The sequence below is a fragment of the Boleophthalmus pectinirostris genome, unplaced genomic scaffold (assembly GCF_026225935.1).
Source record: "Boleophthalmus pectinirostris isolate CB_2022bp ecotype Guang Dong unplaced genomic scaffold, ASM2622593v1 HiC_scaffold_12, whole genome shotgun sequence".
NCBI lineage: Eukaryota > Metazoa > Chordata > Actinopteri > Gobiiformes > Gobiidae > Boleophthalmus > Boleophthalmus pectinirostris.
This window is the reverse complement of record NW_026571018.1, coordinates 23267203-23294364: the sequence shown is the minus strand read 5'-3', so window position 1 is coordinate 23294364 and position 27162 is coordinate 23267203. Positions and strand designations below refer to the sequence as shown.

Sequence of the window (27162 nt, the reverse complement as noted above, 5' to 3'; positions counted from 1 at the left end):
ATAAATAGTCCATTTGGTTAACCTACTGCAGTAAAAATATGCTGTGCTTTTGTACAATAGCCCATATAAATGTTCAAAAATGGCTATAAAACAGATGATATCATGGCTTTACTGTAAAATGCCTTTAATCCATTTGGCCACAATATGTAGGGTAGATTAATGGCCAACATGACTAGAAAAGCACGGTAGACTCGCGTTCATGGGTAGATTAACATACAGTACTAATGTGACTGCTGCTGCTGCTGTCTCTGCTTTAGCACCAGGGACAGCACCACGCACGCACAGTAACATTCTTGGACATAATGATGCTAGAAGAGAAAGGCTGAAAATGTGCGCGGTGTTCCCCATGTGACTGCGAAGGGTCAGCTCCAGCTACCCACCCACTCGTCCACCCACCAGCCCACAGCTCCCTCCTGCCACCTTCCACCCTCCCACACCCGTAACTAGCTGCTCCACACACGGCCACCGCTTTCTTTCTTGTCCCCGTTCAACAGCGTTGGTTGGAGACTGGGGGCTACGGTGAGGGAGCGGGAGCAGCGGAGGAGGAGTGACCGACGGGGACGCACGGCACGGCGGCCTTCACTCACGGATGCTTCGGGGGGAAGAAGAAAAAGACGACGCTGCGGATACCCCGATTCATACATACCTGCTGAAGAAGACAGCCTCTTTTCCTTTAACAGCGATCCCATCTCCTCTGCTCCCCGTTTTAGTCCAGAATTTACCACATTTTCGGTTTCGTAACGTTGTATTTCATGGATGCGGATTGGACGGACTTTATCAAACCACCTGGGATTTTTAACCATTTGAAATTAGCCTATTTTTTAGCTAGCGTGTGAGGATTTTTTCATATGTGGCGACATTTTGGAGTATAAAATTACTCCTGTATCACTTGAACGAGACCAAATAAGCGGTAAGTGTTTTATATTTGTTTTTTAATTCACAATCACGCTACCTATAAATAGCAAATGAAAAGATGCCCTGCCATTAGCTTCATCGCTACTAGCTTATCATAGCTCCGCGTTGATGTTTGATATTTTTAAACTGAATGATCAATGGTTTGCAGAAATGCGTGCATATTTAATAGCTGCTGGTGGTAGCTGACTGCAATGTATGGCGTTACTTGGTGATTCATATGTCCATGGCTGTCTCATCTTATGCCTTTGTTTGTGCCCATGTCAAACGCTTGCACATTTGATCATCGTTCCTTCTGTTGAGTCGTCGTCTGCATCCACTAGACTAGCTAGAATAAAGCCACCTTTGTTTGTGTCTCCATCGCACTGCTGTTTCATACAAAATGTTATATGTAACAGGACTGCATCATCTCTTGTTTTTTTTTTTTTTTTTTTGGGTTGCTTCTGTTAGGATATGGCTCAGATTCTTTGCGCGGTAGAAATCAGTTTTTTTGTGAATGAAGCAAGAGGCACCAGGTGGATTTCAAACCAGGATTCAATCAGAACAGGTGGTTTGTAAACAGCACTCCTCCTATTAGCCACTATGTTTAATTCAGTAGGGTAATGGCTTGTGACCACGTGTGGAGTAGATGAGCCACAATGACCTGTTCACCCTAAGCCAAAGTGGTGGCTCTAAATGACAGTATTCAGTTCAGTGCAGCTCTGGGAAATGCTGGGGTTTGTCTCTGGGCATGTTGGCACTGACACTTGAGTAGTATTTATGGTAATGGAGGGTTATGCTCCAGAAAGACTCATTTGGGATTTTGTATCTGAGTGTGGTGGATAGAAGTACACACTCTGATACAGAAACTATTTTTAATGTTAACTTTAGAAACTGCAAGAAGTGTCAGTATCAGAGAACAATGAGAAAACATGTGTTCATGTTGAAATAAAGGTTTGCCAGTGCAAATAAGAGATGTGATTGGCAAAAGCATTTAGAGTCCTGCTTTTCTACAGTGATGAGTGGGTCCCTAATTGTGACTTAAGCTATTGATTGGAGATGGCCCTGACAAACAAAGAGACTATGCTCTGGTGTTGAACCTGGGTCCTGCTGTTACTACCTCATTAGAACCAACACAGCTGAATAATATCTTTTCAGAAATGTGGCATTTCACATTACACTGACCTCTGAAGACAAATGTCTTTTGCTTTATATTCTGATGGACCAACATGGAAAATGGATAAGTAATATAAGTAATGTGTTTTTATAATGCTGAAATAAGTTATTCACAACTAATCATCAGTTATTGAAATTTGGTTAACTAATATAGTTATCCAATAATTGTTATCTGGACTATACCGACTCCAAAACATGCAATAGGCTGACAGAATAGGTTTAACAGAGAGAGAGAAGGAAACGGTGATTGAATTACATCAAAATGACCCATGGAATCATGGAAATTGATAGTTTTCAAGAAGTATTCAAGTGGCATCTTAATGTGGATATATTTTTAGTAACGATGTCTGTGATCTGTCTGAGCTCACATTTTTTATGAATTAACAGTAAACAAATAAAAGGTTAACAAGTTAAACATAAACTGCTATAATATATTTGAATGATCATCATTTGTTTGGTATTTTCCAAAGCAATTTGAAAGCATTTTTAAAAGTATGAATAAAGTCATTTTAGGTAAAAATTATAAATTCTAGGTTTAAAGAGCTTGTACCGACAGAGGGTGCTATAATGCAGGCAGCAGCAGGAAAGAATGTTTTTGTTCAGAAGCATGACTTAAAAAGTTAATATTGTCACATAAACTCTGAATTGCCAGATTGATTCCTGACATGGCTGATGCCAGTGAGTATATTGTGTACAAACAGGAGCCCTGCTGCTTTGGTGACACTGAAGTCTGTCAGTGCGGATGAGCGTCTGTCTCTGGTTAAAGCCCAACAAAGGAGATGGACTGTGAATGTGCCCCCCCAGAGTGCTGATTCTTCAAATCCCTCTCCAACAGATTCTTTCAATTGTTACCACTCACACTCTTTCTGCTGCGATGACCCATAGCACTAACCTAGTGAAGGGAATTGGCTGTACGACACTGTCTGAGCAGTTTTTTGCACTTAGTGGCAAGTGTAAAATGAAGTAGCTGCAACGGAGAATCAGACTCTGTAAAATACAAAGTGTGTTGTGCTTTGTGTGTGCCTGTGGCAGAGGACTCATAACTCATACTCATACTTCTCATACAAAGAAGCATCAAAGACATCCATTTTAAGGAGCTTGTCTAATAATGTTCAACAAAGTTTTCTTCAGTTAAATGTGCAGCTTCTGTGCTGCACAATGAGCTCCATCTATCATGTGTCAGGCAAAGACAAACACTGACAGACCATCAGTCTAAAGCTTTCATCTTTCATATTTGTTTAGCTGCATACAAGGATCTTCACAAGGATCAGCACATAGTCAGACCATTTACTCTGTTAGATTTTGGGTTTTTGGAGATCTAACGTCTAGGCGGCTGTGTCTAAGGAGCATCTATGGACTTTCAAAGTCTCCAATCAGGCACGTGTTGGTGTGGCCATCCTTCCTGATATGATATGATGCTACAGGCCGACAAAGGATGGCTGCACCCCATTCACACAGGATCAGTGCTGTGAGGGGCCTCTGATCATGTGCCATCTCTGCAAATAGAAAGCAGCTTGGTGGCCCCGCACACTGCTGACTCCATTGTGTGGGGCCATTTTAGCGCCACATGCTTTTATTTTGTGCTCAGAGTCCCTTCAGGCAAAGTGTGAGCTGTAAAAAGCATGGCCACACCCTCATCATTAGTTTGAATTTGGTTATGAGCAGTTTATTCTGGTTTACATGAGGCCTAATTACAGAGCACAGTGGTGCTCTGGTCATGTACAGGTCATTATCTGTGTCATGTGATGTGTATTGGAGAGATGCAGTTCAGAGCTCATTGTCTGGAGCGGCCTGTGGCCCAGGCCCTGTGCACCACCTCTGGCCCGTGTGCAGCGCCCTAAATCCCCTGTGGACCATGATGCTGGTCTGTTTGTGAGCTTCCTCCTGATTAAGCAGCCGCAGCAGCAGCTGGGTGATGGTTGATGGGTGATGGGTGCTGTTAGGGAGAGACTGGTGTCCCTCTGCTGTGCCTGGCCTTAGCCCTGAGGCTGTGGCCCACTTTCACCCTGTTCAGTTTTACACATGGTGCTTTCATGTCACTGCTCAAATCTAAAGAGTCCACATCTCTTTGTGCGTGTGTGTCTGCATCTTGTGGCATTCTCTGTGAATAGGGAAATTGGGGTCAGTGATGTTTTTTGCTTCATTGCATTTACAGTGTTTTAGGGGGAATAACATGTCTGGACTCTTTTGTCTGAGATTTTCAAAGTCTAAAGACTAGAGACAAATGTTAATAAAAACTGTCTCCCATTTGATTTTTATTGTTTAGGATCACCTGAATAAACAGCCATGATGAATGGAATATCTCGTGTGTGTAGAATAGAGATGTAGAGAAAGAAAACAGACCATAATAGGCCCATTCTTAAACACTACATTAGACAAGCTTCATGTTAATAGGACTCCATTTATCTCTTCAGGCTTTGCACAGTTATATTTTTCCTCATGTTAGCATTTTGGTTTGTCCCTGAGTCCAGGCAGCATCTCTGCCCATGCTGATTACAAAGATATGTGATGAGTGCTACACATTTGAAAGTGTAGCTTGTAACATGTCATTTTATTTAACATTTACGATTATAACTTTTATTCTGGCATTGTGTGCACACTTTAATATCTGCGCTATAGTATACCAAGAGCTGTTATTTTTCTCTGCTCTGGGATCAACAGTCTTCTCTCATCTCAAAGATTGTGCTGTGTGAGGCAGCAGCTGCAGAGTACAGTGTGACAGTAGGTCAGGGCCTGACTGGTCTGATCCATGCAGCACTGATGAGCACAAACACCGAGCTGAGCCTGTCGTCTGCACGCTGAGCAGAGAGTTCCCCTGACTCCTCCCCCTGACCCCTCCTCTGACCCTGCCCCCTGCCTCAGCCTCACGACAGGGAAGACCTGATACCTCTGGGCCTGTCCTGCAACATTAGCTGCCTTTATGACTCTGGCTACTTGTCCCATTTTTACTGTTTAGTGGCACAAATGCCCGAACCCCAAACACTGATTCTGCTTTGCTGACAATAAGCTGTACAATATAAAAGGATATGTATGACTATAAAGATTTGTAATGTGTATTAGAGATAATATTTCTCTCAGTTTATTCACACATATCTACAAACTTCACTGTTTGAGATTATGTAGATTATATTTACATTTGATAGCCACACACTGGAGTCGGTGTCCCCATGTTACGAGAATTGAAAGGTCATTGGGGCAACATCATTCTGCCTTTTTCTGTAATCCGTGCATTTAGTTTCTACTCACAGACACATCTTAATCTGGCACCACAGTAATAGGATTAACAAAGGTTGTTTTTGTTTAAATAGTCTTTTTTTATGTTGGATTTCTGTTGTGTAATTGATACATTTCTTGGTGGCTCATCTCATTTGATTCTATTTTGTTCCCATTCACCGATCGTGTTCCCAAGTCTGACGTCTTGGCGCAATGCTCCTGATTACAAATTACAGAGCATTTATGGGGTAATTAACTGAACGTTTCCTCTTTAGGAGATGCTTGGCAGTCTTCACTCGCTCTGACGCTGTAAATAACATTGTGTATCTGCTTTCACTCACTCCTCCCTGTTTCCGGAGTGATCACAAGTTCAGACAGTATGGCGAGACATAACAACAGCTAAACTCCCAGGTATTAGCAAACTGAGGACTCAATCAGAGCATTAATCTAAGCATTAATCTGATCAAGGCTCCCAAGCAAATGTCCCCTATGGTTTAATGGGGTGCTCTAGTGGGGTTATAATCTCAATCTAGACCTCCTGGTGGAGGGTAGGCAAAATCCAAGACACAGACAGTCATCTGGAAACATCATTTAGTATCACAGCCAATTTTTAAAACTGCCCCACTTTGATCCACCTTCAGTCCTTCTCTGTTATCACTCAATTGTCTCAGAATGAACAGAGGGAAATTAAGATGTCAGGCTGTGGTTTGCTTGGGTTCCTGTCTTGTTATCCATTTGTACATCTTATACTAGTTGAACTTCTGGGGTAAAATCAAAACACTTATACTTTTTGTGACTGCTTTTTGCTTAGTGCATAATAGCATTAGTTATTATAAAATAACGGAGTAATAATGAGGGTTGTAGTACTATGCCAAAAAAAAATACCATAAACTGGTGCTTGTTCTGAGAGAGCACTACAGACTATTACACTACAGACTAGTGTGATCTTATGGCCAATGTATCCCTCAAATAAATTATAATCACTTACTTTTATAAACACTATTCTATTCACAATTCTTATTTGTTTTTCTATAATTTTATATTATAGAATACAGGAATCGAAGTAACCTACTGAAAAAAAAAAAGTTAAAGTACCCAGCCCTTGTAATATCCCCAATGTAAAGGCAGCCAGTGTGACTTGGGTTTTTGCTTAACCAAATATTGATCTTATCTCCAGTGTTTTATCACACTGCATTGAAGAGTATTTGCCTTTAGAGCAGCAGCTGAACCTGAGTGCTGATATATTTCCCATTAGTTTGAATGTATTTCCTTTTCTGTTGTAGGTTGGATGCGTTTGCTTGAAGCACCATGAGCACCATCTCCCCCACAGACTTTGACAGCCTGGAGATCCAGCAGCAGTACAATGACATCAACAACCGCTGGGACCTGGCCGCAGAGACCGACTGGGACAATGAGAACAGCTCAGCACGCCTCTTCGAACGCTCGCGCATCAAAGCACTGGCCGGTATGATGCACACACAGACACATGGTTAAAATAGAACCCTTGCCATGGTGATTAACAATTTAAAACTAAATATTATATCTTTGGAATGGGAAATGTCCTCAATAATGGGATAACCTGCATATAACAGGAAACTGAAACCCATGAATAAGAAAAGTAATTATTGCTTTAGTTTTATCATGATCTATTTTTAAACTCTAAAGATGTTAGAATAATGTAGCATTATTGTTGCGTTAAGCATATCAAAATATTGACCATTATGAGAAATGAAATACACACATTTATGCTACAAGTGTGGAGTAATTCATCAAATGGATGGCAGAGATACATTTTAAAAGGAATTCACTGGTAAATGCAGCAAAACTCTAATTAGGTCCAGTGATTTTAGGTGAAACTTAATTTTGGTGTGTCCCAAAAGATCAGGACAGAAATACATGAAAATGAGGACAAGGCCTAAAAGCTTCACAGCAGATATGAGGGCTGTGGTTGCTCTCCCATCCCAGTGGCCCAGTGGCTGATGAGTTCAGCTTTGGATCACCTCAAACACAATCTACATCTCTCTCAATTATTACTCTCTTCATTTACAAACATGTTATAATCTCATTCTCATACCCTGCAAAAACCTGGAGTAAAGCCACTTGTCTAATCTACACAAGTGTCACAAAAACATTACTCGTAAATTACTTTAGTTTTTTTTTCCTCTCTAAATGAATTTTTACAGTTTACAAGTAATCATGATTTCAATAATAAGCCAAATAATTGCAACTCTGTCGTAATCAAGCAATCCTACTCAGTGAGATCACTGAATTGGCATATTCTACAGTTGGTAGGTTTACATGTCATTGTGTATTTAGTTTGGATTCAGTGTTGTGTTGTTTCCCGTTGCAGAGACTATCAAAAGAGTAGTAGTCCCATACCCACCCCAGCAGAGGGCAGCATTACACAGCCATATACCCCATTTAATCCTGCTTATACACAGAAACGGCTACTGTACTGTGAGCGCCACAAGAGTCAAACCAGTAAAAGATTAAGCTCATTTCACTTTCAAATACAATAACCATTTCCTTAAGTAAACACTGGATACGAACTTATTTCTAACAGTGCACTGCATATTTTTCTTCATTGTAAATTGGGGGTGGCAGTCGTGCAGTAGTCTAGTTAGTCCCATGTTTTATGTATGTTAATGCTGTGGGCTGTGGGGCTGCTTTGAATACCTGTGATACCATCAGCGTGGGACAAGTGCAGACCTGAGAGCACATTCTTAGACATGCCTCAGCGGCTCATTGCCCCGGGGAACACCTCCTGCCTCCTCCACTTCTCCCCAAATATCAGGACCCTGTGCATGTCGTAAGCTACTGCTGCTGCTTACACATGATGCTTTCTCAACTGTGCCTTGAGATTGTTTCACTTCCGAAATGATCACTCACTCTCACTGATGTTTTTCCATGACAGATCTATACTTTTAACCCCAAACAACAGGACTGCACAGTTTCTCACAATCAGATTTAAATTGCAGTTTGAGTTGAAGCATTTATCACATTGTAAAGGTCTTTTTGTAGAAAAGTCTTGCTGTGCCTGAAGTTTATGCCTCTACAAACTTGTTCTGAAATTTATGGGATTCTTTTATTAATTTGTATAGTTAAATTACCAGAATTAATTGTTTTTCTTCATTCAAATGGAAATTCTTAAATGTATACTGAAAATCGAATAGTGGTGCAGAAAAATCGTAATCCAGTTTTATTCGAGAATTGTGCAGTCTACCAACAGTATATAAGTGTAATGATAATCATTTTCATTGAAGAATATATTTATTATAGTATTATTAACTTGTTCCCTCGAGCTTTAGTTTGCTGGCAGTGTTTAAATATGAATAATATTAATGCCCTCTGCTCGTGATCAAAACTCCTCCTCACACCTCCCACCCATCTGCTTCCAGCCTTTATTCTCTCCAAAGTGTCATCAATTATTCATTCATTTTACACATCATTGCAGCTTCTTGAATGTCTCAACTTGGAAGACAAGCTCCGTTCAAAACTTCACACCAAACATAAAGTCAACAGGATGTAAAGTATAAAACATATGGCTTGTATCTTTAAAACCAAGAGTTGTTTTTCTGATTGAATGCAGTGAGTTGGCTCTCATTAGTCCAGTCCACTTCTGTAAAACACCTTGTTACCAAAAGACCAGGGCCTTGTCCGTCTAATGAGATCCATCCAGATGCTCTCTTGCCATTATGAGCCCATACATCAAAACCACCACCGGGGTCTTTACTGGAGACCCCCGGACAGTTATTCCCTTCCCTCCCCAATACACAGGACCTTTTTGACCTTAGGGGTACAGACCAGCGTTGTGATTATCAACATGTATTTCCTTCAAAGTCCTATATTACGCAAAACTGACTCTTGTGAGCTTTAAGCCAAATTAGAATTTTGTCACCTCCTCCAAAGCATACCTGGGATTGTGTTTTCTTTCTTTTGCACATGTTTGAGAAATCAATTATTTTTTATCTGTCTACATGTCCTAAGAACAAAATGCTCTGTTCCAGCTTGTGATGTCATGTAGTGGTAGTTTTCAAGTTAACAGCTGCCTTTTGCCTTTATTTCAGTTCAGTAGAGATTGGCAAATCCAGGGCTGAAATCATCCAAATAATTCTAGTGAAGGTGTATGGAGTTTAAAAACACAGTGGAACACTTCCTGCATTACTACATGACATCACAGGGTGGGACAGAGTGTTTTCTGTTTGAGAGAAGTCTAAATATGCAGGGTTTGTATGTTAAACATGTGTTAAATGAAACAAAACACAACTCCATGTGTGTTTGTGATAAGGAAAACAACATTGTAAGAGATCAGAAAACTATATAGGCCTTTTAAATGATTAGTAGGATATCCCAAATCATTTAGTTATCACAAATTTGACTATTACCGAGCTGATTTAGGTGACAGCCTTGACCCACCTGTTATTAGAGGAATACAAACACACAATACAAAAGTTGTGGCAGGAAAGCACTCATACTGAGGCTCCTCTATGACTTCCTTCCTGTGTGAGTGCTATATCAAACGCTGAAAATGTTGACAGTAAAAGCTGTTGTGAGCAACTGAGTTAGATGACACGCTGAACATATAGGTCCTGGCAGGCCACTCCCAGTGCTCCCAGGAATTAAGAAGAGTGGAGTAATCCTCCTGAAGCTATAGACAGAGAAGAGCTCTAATGGTTTAGTCCACCTCCACTCCTCCTCCCCCACTGTCTCTTCAGTTGCCCTGTGTGCGCTCCTCCCTCTAACACACCTTATGCAAATGGCACCATTTTCAGTGGGCCCAGCAGGCTTTGTTTACACAGCCATCCGACCACAGCCAGTTAGCTGCTCTGCTCCTACATTTGGAGGGAAGGACTCGACTGCTCCTTTACAAGGACCACAAGGGACTGTGACCACAAGTTTTGACTCCAGTTGGAGGCCACAAGTGTGGTGAACTTCTACACAAGAGGAGGTTAAAGGAACATTTTGTTCTTCACTTTAGTTTGTGAAGAATTTTTTGAATTGGATCTTCCACGCCTGTGCTGGGAGCTGTGTTTTCATTGGACAAACTGGTGCGTATAGTTAAGAAAAAGGAGAGGCGGCAACATTTTCAAGATTATACTGTGTCTTAAAGAGGCATAACAGAAAGAAGGAAATAATCTTGGACATAGTTATTTTGTCTTCGGGACTGTTTGGTCCGGAAAGGCTGCCTCTGCTGGGCAATGCTGGAGTTATCCCCATTCATTTGACGTCTGACTGAAATATTGCGTAGAGTGAGATCAACATGGAGTGGGAGCAGAGGGACAGAGAGCCCTGTCTCTCCCCAGCAGCATTTGTTAACCAGGTGCAATACTCCAACATCCTGGAGGGCCGCTTTAAACAGCTGCAAGGTAAGATCTGCACCGACGTGCTCCTTTGGATCACAGAGTCCCAGAGTTGAGGCCTGTCACCATTTCAGTCCAATTTTTATGTGACTCAAAGACAGTGGTTAAAGTTGCCTTTTATTGTGGTTCACACAAGTATGGTTAATATTAACAAATGATAAGATAACAAATTTACTCGAACAGAAGGAAAAATAGTGCAGACTTCTTTATAGTGATCTGCTCCAACAGCAGGTGCTCTAGGTTTGATAAGACTCAGCATTTTTAGCTTATATAATTAAAAGTGAGCTCTGAGAGACTCCTCTCATACTATATAAGTATACAGTATACATGCGTAAACTACAGTACACATATACTGTAAACTGCTGCTGCATTCACTCAGCGAACTTCAGATCAGCTTTAAAGCAGGCGGCAGTCTGGCACCTGATCACCAGCCACCTGTCCTTTTTTATCTTATTACAATGCATGGCTCTGTGTCCTCGGCTGTACAGGTACAGCCACAGAAATCAGTTATGGTTCAAATGACGACGGAGCTGGCTTATATAATAGCAACATGAAAGTCAATGATATAGTGTGCAAAAACGTGTACCCGTTATTTAATATGCTTCAGTGATTAGATTTTATCAGTTTACAAACTGTAGAAATCAAAGTAAAATCAAATACATGACTTCTGTCTCGGGGTAAGAATAGAGTGGGACCTGTTGTTGTTTAATGTCCCGCACTAAGCCTATAAACTCTAAGTCGCTGGCACATTGAGGTGTTTGAAGTGCACTGTACCAGCTCATGCATATCGTACCCACGAGGAGCCTTCACATCCGGTCCCTGCCCGACACTCGTCTGGGGCTGCACTTTATGGAGAAGTTATGCTTATTACATATTTTACATTCTTTTAGTCAATATAAAATATTAAATAATTAAAGTAGATTTTTAGTTACAGTTGAGGGAGCTACAGTATAATAAATTAACATCTCCTACATAATATACAACATGAACTGATTTTTAATTAAAATGCATGATTGGCTTCAATGTTATAATGGCAATGGATCTCCCACATGTATTGAAAAATAATAGTGAGTTCTGTGTGCTCAGTACATGAGAAAGACCACAGCCAAATAAAGTCCTTTAAACTGTATTTAGTGTGTAGATGTTGCTGTCATGGCTGTGTACGCACATTACTATCGCAGACACAAACACCTTTTTGGCTACACCTACTTGTATTTCCAGTTTGACTTGCCTTGGGGCTCATTCTTCATGTCACTCCCTACCTTACTGTATTAAATCATGACTTCAGTCTGCTCATGTGATAAAGGAGAAATGTGCGCATACACAGAATAGTTTGAAATCATCTTGATCTTCTCAGGATGCCTGAGTTTATTTAAACAGTGCAAACTCTGGAAAACATTATAATTAAAGTCAGTGGTATTACTTTTTTAAAAACATTTCAGTTCAACTGTGGTAATTACATTTACCTATATGAGAGTATAAAGTGTAAAGAACTGCTCACGGCACAATTGTCAAGGACATGTTCAACATTACTTGCCCTTATCCCAAAGCATGCAGGGAGCTGGACTGAGCAGTGAATAATTTCCTGGTTAATATATAAATGATAGTGTAAGCTGGGTAACGCCTCAGGCCTGCTCCATAGGGTCACTGTCCGTGCTTCCACCGACCTCTGAATTAGCTGCCTGTGGACTTTGGAATGAAATGTCACTCTGGTTTACTTAACCAGAATAAACATAATTTAGATACCACAGTCAACGACCCCCTTAAACCTTAAACAAACTGTCACTATTTTGTCTATTATATTGTCTTTTCACAGGCCATATTCATATTTTCCCTTAATATTAAAAATTAACCACAGAGAAGGTATTGGTTAACAATGACTAAATATCTGTGTGCTGCACTGACTTGAATTCTTGGACTTTCCTCTAAGTTTGATGCGTAGCTGAGGTCACTGATGCGTTTTGAGTCAAGTTCCACTGAACTGTATCAAGTAACTGAATATCACCAACACCATTGAAAGCTGTAGCTCTGTGGCCTCCAGCTGTAACTCAGGGTCACATTACCCACAGTTCATTGTGTGCACACAAACTCACACAGATGGTTTTTTAAGGGTTTTGTTTGTACAGTTTGACCAATATTGACAGGCTTCTAGGTCACAAGAAGGTGCAGCTTTAGAAGGGTCCGGAGCAGTACAGTGCTGTTGATAGTTGACACTGTTTGGTCTGCAGATGTTGTGGCTAAAAAAGTTTCAGTGGCATCTCATGGGACTAGCCTTGGGCTGTCCTCTCCACTGTCTCCTGCATTATCAGCAGCAGCTGCATATAGTGCAGAAGGTAATAACCTGTTACTAGCACCAAAAGGAATAAAAACAAGTGAAAAATGCCACTATTTTGGAAAAAGTTGCACCCATTTTTGCTGAAACCTCAAACTGTTCATTTGTAAAAATAACATGTGCCACATGTGGAAGGGCAGCGGTTTTGCAATAGTCCTCTCTCAATGTGAGAAGAGGGGGAAGAGTGTAAACGCCCACAGACACTTCAAAGAACATGCATATTTTTACAGTTTGTCTTTTCAAGTTTCATTTGATCCGAACACTTAATACATTTCACTGGCAGGTATGCTATTCTAGTTTAAACTATTAACTCTTAAGCTCTCATTTATCAGAATCCATTAGTTCATTATACTGTAGTGCTCATTGTTTCTGTAGCAAGCATCATTAAAACCATGGTTACCACAACACTGGCCACAAATCATATGTAAGTATTTCTTGTTTAGATTTGTGTAAAAGAAACATCTCTAAAATAAATTTGAAAAACAAACACACACAAGTCACGTAAGCACTTCATAAAAGTTCTGTTATTTATATCTACATGTTTGCTTGAATTAATATAGGGAGATTGAAACGATGTGGCACAAAAACTTGACACAAGGCCATACATAAGTGAGATATACACAAGGATGTTTTCTCATTCTTTGTGAGGACAGAGTGACCAGAGACTATACACACTCATCGTGGGTGGGGAGGGAGATTTGAGAGTTTGTGGACTCAAAGGCATTCCAAAACAGTTCAAAACGGGTGCAGCACATGACCTGGGTGGGTGACAGGAGGAGGCTGCAGTTAGCAGCTAGAGAGTCTGAGGTTTTCTTTCATCTTTGTCAATAAACACAATGGCTGTGCCAAGAAACTAGACCAGATCTGCAGAATGCATTATTTCTGTGAAAGTGCAGCCTGCATTAGTCTTTTTATAGAAGACTTTCCTGGTGCTCAGTGCTGAGGTGGCACTGGAGGAAGCAGAGCACTGTCATATAACACACAAACACAGGAACAGTGCAATATTAGCTCTGTGTGAAAGAGCTGTTTGTCCACTTAGACCTGTCTGTCAGAAACCACAAGCAATTAAATTATTTTATGACAGTCCTATGAATAAATGCACTTTTTAAAGTTTCTGAATGATCTGTTAATTCAGAGAAAATAAACAGAGAAAACAGTTTATTGTGTTATTGCTGAATGTCAGTTATGTGTCTATGTACTAAACAAACAGATTAGCTCAGCAGCATTTTTTCTGAGATTAATTGAAGATTACTTTTATTATCAATGACTGACCTTGGCTAAACAGAAAGAGATATGAAGAAGCTCTGGTATCTGAACCTAAATCCCCCAGGACCAGTAAACCTAAAGCATCTCACTACTGAGAACCCAATTTATTGTGACTAACTAGACATGTTCATATCTGCCTTTACACTGTCGGTCTTGTTCATGAACAGATAATTGGCTTACTTGATAAATGAAAATACACCTTCAAAAGAAAATAGAAGAATTGTGGTTTAGCAAATCTAATTGAGTGTTTTATCTTGATCAAAATCTGTGTGAAACTAAACCTGTTTAGGTGCATGTGTCTACAAAATATGAGATTATACTGTAGCTTAAAGACGCCTTAGCAATAATTAGAGACTTGGCGTGTGTAGCTGACATTTTCCCACTGTCCTGTGTTTTATCTCTTATGTCAGAGTGAAACTATGTTGGCACATCGCTCAGGTGTTTTCAGAGGTGCTGACGACATACAGAAGCTATGGCTCCTTTTCTTACAGAGATTTGGGCCCTCAGCCTTCTGAATGTGATAACATGAGAGCACCAGCCCTACACCAACTAAACACTTCATTATTCTCTACAGCTGTGGTGCTTATCTACCTCAGTGTCCGGTGGTGGCTGTGTTTGCTGTAATGAGTAAACATGTCTGACACAAATGCTCTGTTTGCTCCTGTTGTCATGCAGTAGCCTTGTCATTAGAGGCACATCAACACCACAAGCATGTTTAGGGACCACTGCTCTCTGTATTCTACCTGGTGCTTGGGCTGTTCCAACATGACCAAGCTATCATAAGAATGCAACCCTCCTCACTTAACACAGCATTTGGCCGGCTTTATAATGGGTGCATAAGAAGCCTAACTTCTGCCATAGAGTGGCTTCTGCCACAGTGGTTATATACACAATGCCCCAGTATCAGAATAGAGTTTAGGGGAAGTACTTAGCTCACGGTTACGGTTATATCTTGTGGTATTTCTTCACCCTCCCTCCTGCTGTTTGAAATTTCAAAATCAGTTAACGGTCACAGTTATTTACCCCTGTCACTATTCATTTGTGTCTTTGTGCAACACAGTTACACTATAATATTGTTTTGTAGCTGTTATCAGCAGCGTTTTTGCAAGGATCCATTCATCCTAAGCATCGTTATCTCATTAGCAGCCGGAGGAAGGACTTGGTTTTGTTTAAGTCATTAGTGCAAACCTGCTCATATGATCTATTTTCCGTCAGTCCTGGTTTGCGTACAGCATTGTGCATTAAGTACTATGCTTCACCGATCGTCTTTTAAACGGCAGAAGACTTGTGTCCTAGAAATGAGGTCACCTTGTTAGGTGGCGGTGTGGGATTAGCTTCTTACTCCCTTAGTCCATATGTCTGAGCTGCTGTTAACAGCTTAATTTATTGTACCTCTTTTTAGTTCTTAATGCAACGAGGAAAATCTTCTTCACACACATGGGCATTTTTGCATAGTCACACCAAAGCTTTTCTGTAGGTAATTGGCATTGCACCCACAACCACTGCCTTTGGTAAACTAGGAGTGATCTCAAAGCTGTCACTAAATGTGACAAATGGTGTGTACATTTATATGGCCAGTAAAAATCAGTTAACTTCAGTAAATAAATAACTCAATAATCTTACATGCACAAAAGTAATCTAGTCATCAAAACTGGTAAATATTAAAATTACATTTTCAGTCTTTAACATTTTCACTTTCATTTTTACATTAGTTTGCCCTTTTTGCACAATTTTCCTTGTCAATACCTGTACAAGTTTGAACAATCAGAGAAATATCCAATTACTCACATCAGATAATGATTACATTATTGGTGTGCATGTAAACACATGTAAAGCAGTTTTGTTTATTTGTGATGTGTGTGCTAGCTTTAACAGGCTTTCTATTCACTGTATTTCTAGCTGAAGTGTTGTTTACTCCATTTGAATTGCATTAACTGAAATGGGTAGTGAAATTTTGTGCTTTGTTGGTCAACTGTGACTGAACCTAGATCTTCTTTCGTGTATTTTACAGATGAGCGTGAAGCGGTTCAAAAGAAAACCTTCACCAAATGGGTTAACTCTCACTTGGGCAGAGTCACCTGTCGCATTGGTGACTTGTACACAGACCTGCGGGACGGCCGCATGCTAATCCGTCTGCTGGAAGTGCTGTCAGGAGAGCAACTGGTCAGTGTCCCCCAGAAAACCTCTTCTAACTTCTCCTTTCATGACCTAAACTATAATGCAACCATGCTCCATCAGCTTATTTCTCACATGTGACACTCATGTGCAGAGTATGTGGGAGGGGTCTTGATTTGTCAATATTTGGGTTATAAATGTCACAATACAGTAATATAATAATATTTTAAAGGATAATTGGGGAATTTTAGAAGTTAAAATATGATTTACGTTAATGTATACACCATAAGAGCTTAAATGTAAATTTAATTTATGTCACACTAATTATTTTCTTTTCAGAAAGTTTGGTTTAAAAAAGCTGGTCACATACTACATAGGAATGATAATGATTTAAACTGAATGATGAAATTTTAAAGTGTGTAAGGATTAAGTATATATATGGTTAAAAGAAGTATTCATTCTAATCATAAAAAAAAATATTTTATAATATCTACATTTGCACTGCATTTTATTGAAATGAAAATTGACATTGTGACATTCCAACTAACTCTTCACAACTCTTCCCCCACAGCCAAAGCCCACCAAGGGCCGTATGCGTATCCACTGCCTGGAAAATGTTGACAAAGCATTGCAGTTCCTCAAGGAACAGAAAGTCCATCTTGAAAACATGGGGTCACATGACATTGTGGATGGGAACCACCGCCTCACACTGGGTCTCATCTGGACCATCATCCTCCGCTTCCAGGTAATTCTCTCTTCATTCAACAGCTTGTCCCAGGATCCAGCAGTCCCTCTGTGGAAGCTTGCCCATGGCTTCTCAGGTCTGCATGTTTTAGCATTCATCCACTGACAATTTGAAAAGAGATAACTGCTGCTGCAGTGTAATTGACCTGGTAATTATTAGTCAATGGAATAATCTGCACCTACCTTATCTTTTATTACATTGTTATTTTTACATTGTATTGTAAAATAAATTGTCAATGTAATGTTTTCAGATTCAGGACATCAGTGTGGAGACGGAGGATAACAAAGAGAAGAAATCGGCTAAAGATGCCCTTCTTCTTTGGTGCCAAATGAAAACTGCAGGGTAAGACAAGGGCAGTTTAAAAGGATTCTGATTATCTTAATGTGACCTCTGATTACAGATGTAGTTCAAGGTTAATGATCAATGTGTGATTTCACTGTTGTAGATATCCTAATGTCAACATCCACAACTTCACCACCAGCTGGAGAGATGGCATGGCGTTCAATGCCATCGTGCACAAACACAGGTCAATGACTCCTTCCTGCACTTTTTTGTACTATGCGTTCCTAGATGCACTGATATGATATAAAGTTGTGTTTTATGAAGATGTGGTTTACACTTCCCTATGTTTCAATTCACATCTCAAATTGGGCCTCATATTTTAAGATGACCTAGATCACAGAAAGACTAACCCACTTGTATCCCACATAGACTAATGCTGGCTGCACTCACTTGCATATCCTGCTGGCATTAATGGCAGTTTTAAATCAGAGATTTTTACTATAATAAATTAAACTGGATTACAGACTAGCCCATACACATAAATTGGTATTTATTAGATTAAACTAAATAATGACATTGAGATATAGAGTGATCAGAAATATTCTTATTAAATGTTTGTGTTTTTGTATAGACCTGATCTGATTGAGTTTGACAACTTGAAAAGGTCCAATGCCCACTACAATCTTCAAAATGCATTTAATATTGCTGAAAAGGATCTTGGATTAACCAAACTCTTGGATCCTGAAGGTATGTGCTTAAAATGATCCTGCATGTGGTGTATGAGAACACAATGTATTTATTACACTGCCATTTATTAAAATGCACATTCTTAGATGTTAATGTTGATCAGCCTGATGAGAAGTCTATTATTACATATGTGGCTACATATTACCACTACTTCTCCAAGATGAAGGCTTTGGCAGTAGAAGGAAAACGTATTGGCAAGGTGAGAAACTTTGTGACAGTAATGTCTTTTTTTCCTCGTATCAATGCAAAACTAAACTATGGTGTTTGCCTCAGGTTTTAGACTACGCTATTGAAGCAGACCAACTGATTGATAAATATGAGACATTGGCGTCAGAGCTGCTGCAGTGGATTGAGCAGACCATAGTGACTCTGAATGATCGACAGCTGGCTAACTCTTTGAGTGCTGTGCAGAATCAGCTCCAGGCTTTTAACTCCTACAGAACAGTCGAGAAGCCACCCAAGTGAGTCAAACCACATTCAATTTAATTCTTCCATCTTTCATGACTTACAATGAGAATTCTCTGAAGAATATTGTTCATTATGTCCACATTGCAATTTCTCCACAGATTCACTGAGAAAGGGAATTTGGAAGTTCTGCTATTTACAATACAGAGTAAAATGCGAGCTAACAACCAGAAAGTATACATGCCAAGAGAAGGAAAGCTCATATCTGACATCAATAAGGTAATAATTTCTGACACTTATTTTACACTGGGTGTGTTTTTAAAATGTTTTAAGAAGGCACAAATATAAACATTTTATGTCATCTCATGCAGGCCTGGGAGAGACTTGAAAAGGCAGAGCATGAGCGAGAACTGGCACTGAGGAATGAGCTCATTCGACAAGAAAAGCTGGAGATGCTCGCTGCTCGATTTGATCGCAAAGCAGCAATGAGAGAGACCTGGCTCAGTGAGAACCAAAGACTAGTATCCCAGGTACGGTGTCATAATATATCTAAAAACAATAAACCCTCTCTGTAAATGTTATTACATAACCTTTGCTTCTGTCACTAGGACAATTTTGGGACTGATCTTGGAGCTGTTGAGGCAGCCACACGTAAACATGAGGCCATTGAGACAGACATTGGAGCATACTGGGAGCGTGTCGCTGCTGTGGAGGCTGTGGCTAAAGAGTTAGAAGCAGAGAGCTATCACGACGTGCGCCGTATACTGGCCAGGAGAGACAATGTGCTTCGACTGTGGGAGTACCTGAAAGAGCTCCTCGCTGCACGAAGGGAACGCCTCAATGCTCACCGTGACCTGCAAAGACTGTTTCAGGAGATGCGTTACATCATGGACTGGATGGCTGACATGAAGGTAGGATTAGTTTAGAATCACGACTTTCAGTATACAGAACATTTACATTTTACATTACATATTTTTTGTTGGTTTTTTAGGGTCGCTTACAGTCTCAGGACAGTGGTAAACATTTACATGATGTATTAGACCTGCTGCAGAAGCACACACTGGTGGAGGCAGACATCTCGGCTCAGGCAGAGAGGATCAAGGGAGTTCAGGCAGCAGCCACTCGGTTCACTTCCTATGAACAGGGTGAGCCACCAAAGTGTTTAATGTAAAGTTTGTACTTGCATCAAATGTGTAGAACTGCTCTGACCTTTGTCATCTGTTCTAAATTCAGCCTACAAGCCATGTGAACCTGCTTTAGTGAGTGAGAAAGTGGACATGTTGGGCCGAGCCTATGAGGAGCTTGGTCAGCTTGCTGGAATGCGAAAAGAGCGTCTCGAAGACTCACGGCGTTTGTGGCAGTTCATGTGGGATTTGGGAGAAGAAGCTGCTTGGATCAGGGAACAGGAGCAGATTTTGGCCAGTGGAGACTGTGGGCGAGACCTCTCCTCTGCTCTTCACCTGCTCAGCAAACATGAGGCTTTCAGGGATGAGATGGCGGCTCGCTATGGACCACTCAGTCATAGTATTTCTGCTGGAGAGGCATTAGTGAATGAGGGTCACTTTGGAGCACCAGAGATCACAGAGAGAATCCAGGACATCCGGGCACAGTGGGCACATCTGGAGGAGGTAGACATCATTGCTCTTTGTACTTTGACTTTGTCTTGTCAATGGGAGTTTTGTCTAAATAATACATTTGTGTTAATGTGTCTTTTCTAGACAACCAAGCTGAGAGAGCAGCGTCTGAAGGAAGCTGTGGCTATGCACCAGTTCGAAGCCGATGCTAATGACATGGAGGCATGGCTAATGGAGACTCTTCGACAGGTGTCCAGTCAGGAAGTCGGCCATGATGAGTTTTCTACTCAATCTTTAGCTCGAAAGCAGAGAGAGGTTGAGGAAGAGATCCATAGTCACCGCCCTCTGATTGACTCCTTGCATGAGCAGGCCCAGGCCTTACCCCAAACCTACACAAGCTCTCCTGAAGTTGGTGTCATTTTTATACATTATGTCTGACATGTGTTGATTGTATCTGAAATCAATGACTTATTGTTTTTAGGTGGAGGGTCGCTTACCTGCAATTGAACAGCGCTATGAGGAGCTGGAGACGCTGTCCGCAGCCCGTCGCCAGGCACTGGAGGGGGCCTTGGCCCTCTATCGTATGTTCAGTGAAGCTGATGCCTGCCAGGTTTGGGTGGAGGAGAAAGAGCAGTGGCTACATGGCATGGAGATCCCTACCAAACTAGAAGACTTGGAAGTAGTGCAGCAGAGGTACATGAAACCTATTTTATCAATTCAAATGTTAAATGAGTCATTTATTACTGTGTAAATCTGATGTGTAGATTTGAAACACTGGAGCCAGAGATGAACAACCTAAGCAGTCGGGTTAATGATGTGAACCAGGTGGCTGAACAACTGCTGAGCTCGGACAGCTGCAACAAGGACCAAATTCACCAGACCAAAGACCAGCTCAATAACAGGTCAGCTATCAGAGTTTTCTAGTATGACAAAGAGGGAAATATTGAAATATTTTAGAAAAAATGGAAAAAAATCTAAAATATGCATTTGATGTGTCTAACAGATGGAAGGACTTTGAACTACTGGCTGGCCAAAAGAAACAAGCCCTGGACTCCGCTCTTAACATCCAGAACTACCATCTTGAATGTAATGAGATCCAGACATGGATGAAGGAGAAGACCAAAGTGATCGAGTCCACACAGGGCTTGGGCAATGACCTGGCTGGAGTCATGGCTTTGCAGCGCAAGCTCACTGGCATGGAGAGAGACCTAGAGGCCATTCAGGTATAGTGGAAATATCCACAGCTAATGGACAGTATTTGAGAATGATTTCTATTGAGATTGTTTGTTCTCACAGGGAAAACTGGATGACCTGGAAAAAGAGGCAGAAAAGTTGGCCTCAGAGCATCCAGATCAAGCAGGAGAGACACAGCGAAGACTTGCAGAGATAAAGGAAGTTTGGGAAGAACTGAACTCAACAATGAAGCGCCGTGAGGAATCATTGGGGGAAGCCAGCAAGCTACAAGGTTTCCTTCGAGATTTGGACGATTTTCAATCATGGCTTTCACGCACCCAGACTGCTATAGCATCAGAGGACATCCCCACCTCTCTGCCTGAGGCCGAGAGTTTACTAGCACAACACGAGAGTATCAAGAATGAGGTGGATAACTACAAGGACGATTATGAGAAGATGCGTGCGGTTGGTGAAGAGGTGACTCAGGGTCAGACAGATGCCCAGTACATGTTCCTGGCCCAGAGGCTCCAGGCTCTGGACACAGGGTGGCATGAGCTTCGCCGCATGTGGGAGAACCGCCACAGTCTCCTGGCACAAGCATTTGATTTTCAGACTTTCCTCAGAGATGCAAAACAAGCTGAGGCTTTTCTTAACAGCCAAGTAAGTGTATATGACCCACAAAATAATACTAAATAGAGCAAAAACGGAAACTTAGTACTCTGTCCTAGTGGTGGAGACTGTCACCCATTCATAAAAAAATAGTACTCATTTACAGTGTGTGTTTATTGATTGAGTGCTACTTTAAATGTATAACACATGGACTCCCCTTTTCTACACAACAACTTTCTCAAGTATAACATTTGACTAAAAGATAACCAAAATCTTGTGTTTACTTGTGTCTCTGTAGGAGTATGTGCTGTCCCACACAGAGATGCCTACCAGTCTTCAGGGGGCAGAGGAGGCTATCAAAAAACATGAAGATTTCCTCACAACTACAGAGGCCAGTGAGGAGAAGATAACTGGTGTGGTGGAGGCAGGACGGAGACTCATTAACGACGGCAATGCAAACTCTGATAAGATCCAGGAGAAAGTGGATTCCATCCAGGAAAGGTCAGGGCAAAAAACAAAAAGTTTAAGTTTCAAAACAATTACAGCAAATAAATACTTTTTTTTTTTACTTTATTTTAGGCATCTCAAGAATAAACAGGCTGCAAACGAGTTACTATCCAAGCTCAAAGATAACCGTGAGCTTCAGCACTTCCTTCAAGATGGACAAGAAGTAAAATAATGTTTAATTTCATTTGAAGGTTCAATGAAAATATAATCACAAAATATTAATATGTGCACCCTTATTTTTCTGCAGTTGACATTGTGGATCAATGAAAAGATGCTAACCGCTCAGGATATGTCCTATGATGAGGCTAGGAATCTTCACAGCAAATGGCAGAAACATCAGGCATTTATGGCAGAGCTGGCATCTAACAAAGACTGGCTGGATAAAATTGACAAGGTTTGTGCTATTCACTTTTTTGAATCTTTATTCAGGCTGTATTCAAGCTGTTGTCTCTTCCATTTTTTACCAGGAGGGCCAGGCTCTTGTGGCAGAAAAACCTGAGTTGAAGCCTGTGGTTGAGCAGACTCTGGAGGATCTGCAGAAACAGTGGGAGGAGCTGGAGAACACCACTCGCACCAAAGCGCAGTGCTTGTTTGATGCTAACAGGGCAGAACTTTTCACACAGAGCTGCTCGGCCCTCGATGTCTGGCTTAAAAACCTAGAGGGTCAGCTACAAAGTGACGACTATGGCAAAGACTTAACCAGTGTTAACATATTGCTCAAAAAGCACCAGGTAAGTGTTGTTTTTCAAAAAGAACAATAGAGTCAATTATCTTGTCATAATTGTGTATTGTTTTGGTTTAGATGTTAGAGCATCAAATGGAGGTCAGAGAGAAGGAGGTGCAGTCTTTGCAGACCCAGGCCCAGGCACTTTCTCAGGAAGATGCAGGACTGGTGGAAGTCGATGGCCAACAGAGAAGAGTAACTGACAGCTTTGCACTGCTCCAGGAACCTCTGAGGCTGCGCAGACAGCAGCTGCTTGCCTCCAAAGAAGCTCACCAGTTCAACAGAGACTTAGAGGATGAAATTGTAAGTTAACATTAAGTATACAAAGATTAGTACTTTGTACAGGTATGAACTTCTTCTTTTTTCAGCTGTGGATAAAGGAGAGAATGCCATTGGCTACTTCTTCAGACAATGGAAAGGACTTGCCCACAGTACAGCTGTTAATCAAGAAAAATCAGGTACCGTTACAGATTTCTTTAAGATGCAGTATAACAGCTCTATAAACATTTTAAACCAAACTCTCCTATTTTATTGATTAGACCTTGCAGAAGGAGATCCAAGGCCATCAGCCACGTATTGACGATATCCACAAACGAGGCCAGACTCAGAGCCAAGTAGACGGGGAGAGGCAGTCTGTGCTCACGGAGCGTCTCACAGAACTGAAGGAGCTGTGGGATCAGCTGATGGCAGAGACTGACAATCGACATGCACGTTTACTGGAGGCCCACCGCGCCCAGCAGTTCTATGCTGATGCTGCCGAGGCTGAGGCCTGGATGGGAGAACAGGAGCTGCATATGATGTCTGAGGAAAAAGCTAAGGTATAAAAGATATACTTATATTTTACAAACAGTTGTACAGGTTTTATTCTGAATGTATTAAACCACAAACCCCAATATGACAGGATGAACAAAGTGCATTAGTGATGGTCAAGAAGCACCAGATTTTGGAACAGGCTCTTGAGGACTACGCTCAGACTATTCACCAACTTGCCAACAGTAGTCGCCTCATGGTCACAAGTGAGCACCCAGAAAGGTGAAACTACAAATAAATACATATTTATATTCAACCTATCCATTTATATTCAAGTTCTGCTTAAATTATGAAAATTACAAAAACTATTTTTTTCAACTAATGTCCAGTGAGCGAATAACTTTACGTCAAGCACAAGTGGACAAGCTGTATGCGGGGTTGAAGGATCTGGCCGAGGAGCGGCGTGGTCGGCTACAAGAGAGGTTACGATTGACACAGCTGAAGCGGGAGGTGGATGATCTGGAGCAGTGGATTGCTGAGAGAGAGGTGGTCGCAGGCTCTCATGAACTTGGACAAGACTATGAACATGTCACTGTAAGTTTTCAATAGATGAAATATGTACTTAATTCTAATTGAGCCCAGTGTTATTCTTTTCTTTACATTTTGCAGATGCTAAGAGACAAGTTCCGTGAGTTTGCCCGTGACACCAGCACTATTGGACAGGAGCGTGTTGATGGAGTGAATGCTCTGGCAGATGATCTGATAGAGTCGGGACACCCTGAAAACGCCAGTGTGGCAGAGTGGAAAGACGGTCTGAATGAGGCCTGGGCCGACCTGCTGGAGCTCATTGATACACGGACACAAATGTTGGCCGCTTCATATGAGCTCCACCGCTTCCACCAGGATGCCATGGAAGTACTCGGACGAATTAAAGAGAAGAAGGAGGCTGTCCCCTCAGACCTAGGACGTGATCTGAACACAGTCCAACACCTACATCGACAGCACAACACCTTTGAAAATGACATCCAAGCTCTAAGTGGACAGGTAGTATAAACTTAACGCAACAATAATGTCATTGTGACAGGATAAATGCTAACTCTGTAATAAATGTATTTACTCAGGTCAACCAGGTGCAAGATGATGCTGCACGGCTGCAGAAAGCCTATGCTGGGGAAAAAGCAGAGGATATTCAAAAGAGTGAACATGCAGTCACTTCTGCATGGGAGGGTCTTCTCGAGGCTGGAAAGTCTCGTAGGCTCCTTCTGCTGGACACCATTGAGAAGTTCCGCTTCTTCAACATGGTGCGAGATCTGATGCTGTGGATGGATGGTGTCAACTTGCAGATAGATGCTCATGACAGCCCAAGGTCAGTGTCATTACGTTAGAACACAACCATAGTTATGCAAATGTTGTATTCATGATAAGATCCTCCTGTGTCTCTTCTTTTAGGGATGTGTCCTCTGCAGGACTGGTTATTGCTAATCATCAGGACATCAAATCAGAAATAGAGGCCAGAGCAGATAGTTTCACTGCCTGTACTGATATGGGAAAAGCTCTTATTAATAATAATCACTATGCATCAGATGAGGTATTTTACATTGCTTTTACTCAATAATTGTATTATAGGAATACAATTATTATTGTAATTAATGTTTTGGTACCATTTTCTCTTTCAACAGATTAGGGAAAAACTGAATCAACTCCAAGAAAAGAGGGACAAGATAAACAATAAGTGGCAAGACAAGATGGACCATTTACAAATAGGTGTGTATTCGTCCACTGACAAGTGTGGCAATATCATTTATTGTTTCTCTGACTTTTTAACATTTGTTTTTTGGGGGGGGTTGTCTTTTCTCTAGTGCTGGAAGTGTTGCAGTTTGGGCGTGATGCATATGTGGCAGAGTCATGGCTGGCAGGGCAAGAGCCTCTTGTGCGTGCAGCTGAACTTGGATCAAATGTAGATGAGGTCGAGAGCCTTATCAAGAGGCATGAAGAATTTGAGAAACTAGCAGCATCATGGGAAGAACGATTTGTTTTGTTAGAGAAACTCACCACAGTAAGTTCAGTGATTAGATGTTTTTTAAATGAAATTGTGGTTTAGTTACTTTGCTCACACATCGTTGACCTCTTCCAGCTTGAGGAAAAAGAGATCCAGAGACGGCGAGAGGAAGAAGAGAGAGCAAGACGACCCCCCACACCTCCTCCAGTAGAAGCCCAATCCGAGGCAGAAAGTCAACCACACGATTCTGCTGCCAGGTACAGACAAATGTGAGAGACTGCTGAAGCTGTAAAAACACAAGTGACTCAAATGGCCTTGTATCTGTTCTCACACAGAACAAGTCTGGACCAAACCACCCTGAACCAGTCTGTATCTGTGAATGGGGTACACAGCGACAATGACACTTCTCAGGTGAGACATGCACTGTTTCTAATATATAATTATTTGATAGCCATGGATATGCACACCAAAAATCTGGTCATTATCAAATTTTTTGAGCTCTCAGATTATTGAAATGCCATGTAAACAGTTATATCTGGTGTCAGTAATCTGTCTTCTTTCTGGGCATTCACACCTCGGCAGTTTTGGTCATAGAAACCTTTTGCCACATTAGTTTGCCCGTTTTTGCAAAACAAAAATAAAACTGCAAATGTTAAAGATCAAAATTGTTACTTTTTTTAAAAAGTACTTTGTCTTAGGTCTTAGTCATAGTGCAGTTACTCTAAAAATCCAGTGCTTAACTGACTTGTTACAATTAGTTGTTTTTGATAATCACATTTCTTTTTTTTGTTTGTTTGCATGTTTACACACACACACACACACACACAGTCACGCACACACACAGTCACGCACATACACATGCACACACCAAAAATCAGATCAAATTTTTGGGTTATCTGATTATTCTAGCTATCTTTTTCACTGGATATATAAATATACCTAGTGACACTGTAATATCTTCCCCTTAATGTCTTTACATGTCATTGAAACATTATACATGTATCAGTATTTAATTTGTCTGTATGTTTAGTTGCTCATAAAATGTCTTTGTCCTAATATCCATTAATATTACATCTCATTTTGTTTCTGTACAAAACTGGTTTCAAATGTCACCTCTCTTGGTCCATTTACGTTTCCAAATACAGCTGATGAAAAAGATAAATGTGTGCTTCAGACAGTCAATCATAATATTTTCCAATTGCATCTTTACCAGCAGTCATTATCGCTATCAGTGTCTGTGGGAAAGAAATCTGAGCCTAAACGTGTCTATAAACCAAAGCAGCAGGAGCGTGTG

General features: G+C 41.0%; 1 protein-coding gene across 2 annotated transcripts in view; it reads left to right on the top strand.

The window, feature by feature from the left end:
- The first annotated feature begins 628 nt into the window (after window positions 1–628).
- LOC110158618 (spectrin beta chain, non-erythrocytic 1) overlaps window positions 629–27162 on the top strand; it is a 28990-nt gene continuing 2456 nt past the window's right edge. Inside the window, exons 1-36 of one of the 2 annotated variants that reach the window (XM_055148330.1) lie at window positions 629–910; window positions 6564–6745; window positions 16250–16401; window positions 16925–17098; window positions 17349–17440; window positions 17544–17624; window positions 18012–18127; window positions 18214–18326; window positions 18401–18588; window positions 18694–18811; window positions 18904–19062; window positions 19141–19443; window positions 19524–19677; window positions 19766–20160; window positions 20251–20514; window positions 20588–20799; window positions 20871–21008; window positions 21110–21329; window positions 21403–21939; window positions 22187–22389; window positions 22468–22558; window positions 22643–22789; window positions 22863–23126; window positions 23198–23422; window positions 23488–23577; window positions 23659–23937; window positions 24021–24151; window positions 24259–24463; window positions 24539–24913; window positions 24991–25235; window positions 25319–25457; window positions 25549–25633; window positions 25729–25925; window positions 26004–26125; window positions 26204–26279; window positions 27082–27159. In XM_055148330.1, the coding sequence (XP_055004305.1) occupies window positions 6589–6745; window positions 16250–16401; window positions 16925–17098; window positions 17349–17440; window positions 17544–17624; window positions 18012–18127; window positions 18214–18326; window positions 18401–18588; window positions 18694–18811; window positions 18904–19062; window positions 19141–19443; window positions 19524–19677; window positions 19766–20160; window positions 20251–20514; window positions 20588–20799; window positions 20871–21008; window positions 21110–21329; window positions 21403–21939; window positions 22187–22389; window positions 22468–22558; window positions 22643–22789; window positions 22863–23126; window positions 23198–23422; window positions 23488–23577; window positions 23659–23937; window positions 24021–24151; window positions 24259–24463; window positions 24539–24913; window positions 24991–25235; window positions 25319–25457; window positions 25549–25633; window positions 25729–25925; window positions 26004–26125; window positions 26204–26279; window positions 27082–27159 (6525 nt within the window). In that variant the 5' untranslated portion in view covers window positions 629–910; window positions 6564–6588. Of the gene's footprint in view, window positions 911–6563; window positions 6746–9893; window positions 10647–16249; window positions 16402–16924; window positions 17099–17348; window positions 17441–17543; window positions 17625–18011; window positions 18128–18213; window positions 18327–18400; window positions 18589–18693; window positions 18812–18903; window positions 19063–19140; window positions 19444–19523; window positions 19678–19765; window positions 20161–20250; window positions 20515–20587; window positions 20800–20870; window positions 21009–21109; window positions 21330–21402; window positions 21940–22186; window positions 22390–22467; window positions 22559–22642; window positions 22790–22862; window positions 23127–23197; window positions 23423–23487; window positions 23578–23658; window positions 23938–24020; window positions 24152–24258; window positions 24464–24538; window positions 24914–24990; window positions 25236–25318; window positions 25458–25548; window positions 25634–25728; window positions 25926–26003; window positions 26126–26203; window positions 26280–27081; window positions 27160–27162 lie in introns of those variants that run through there. The other variant, XM_055148329.1, reaches the window with a different exon arrangement.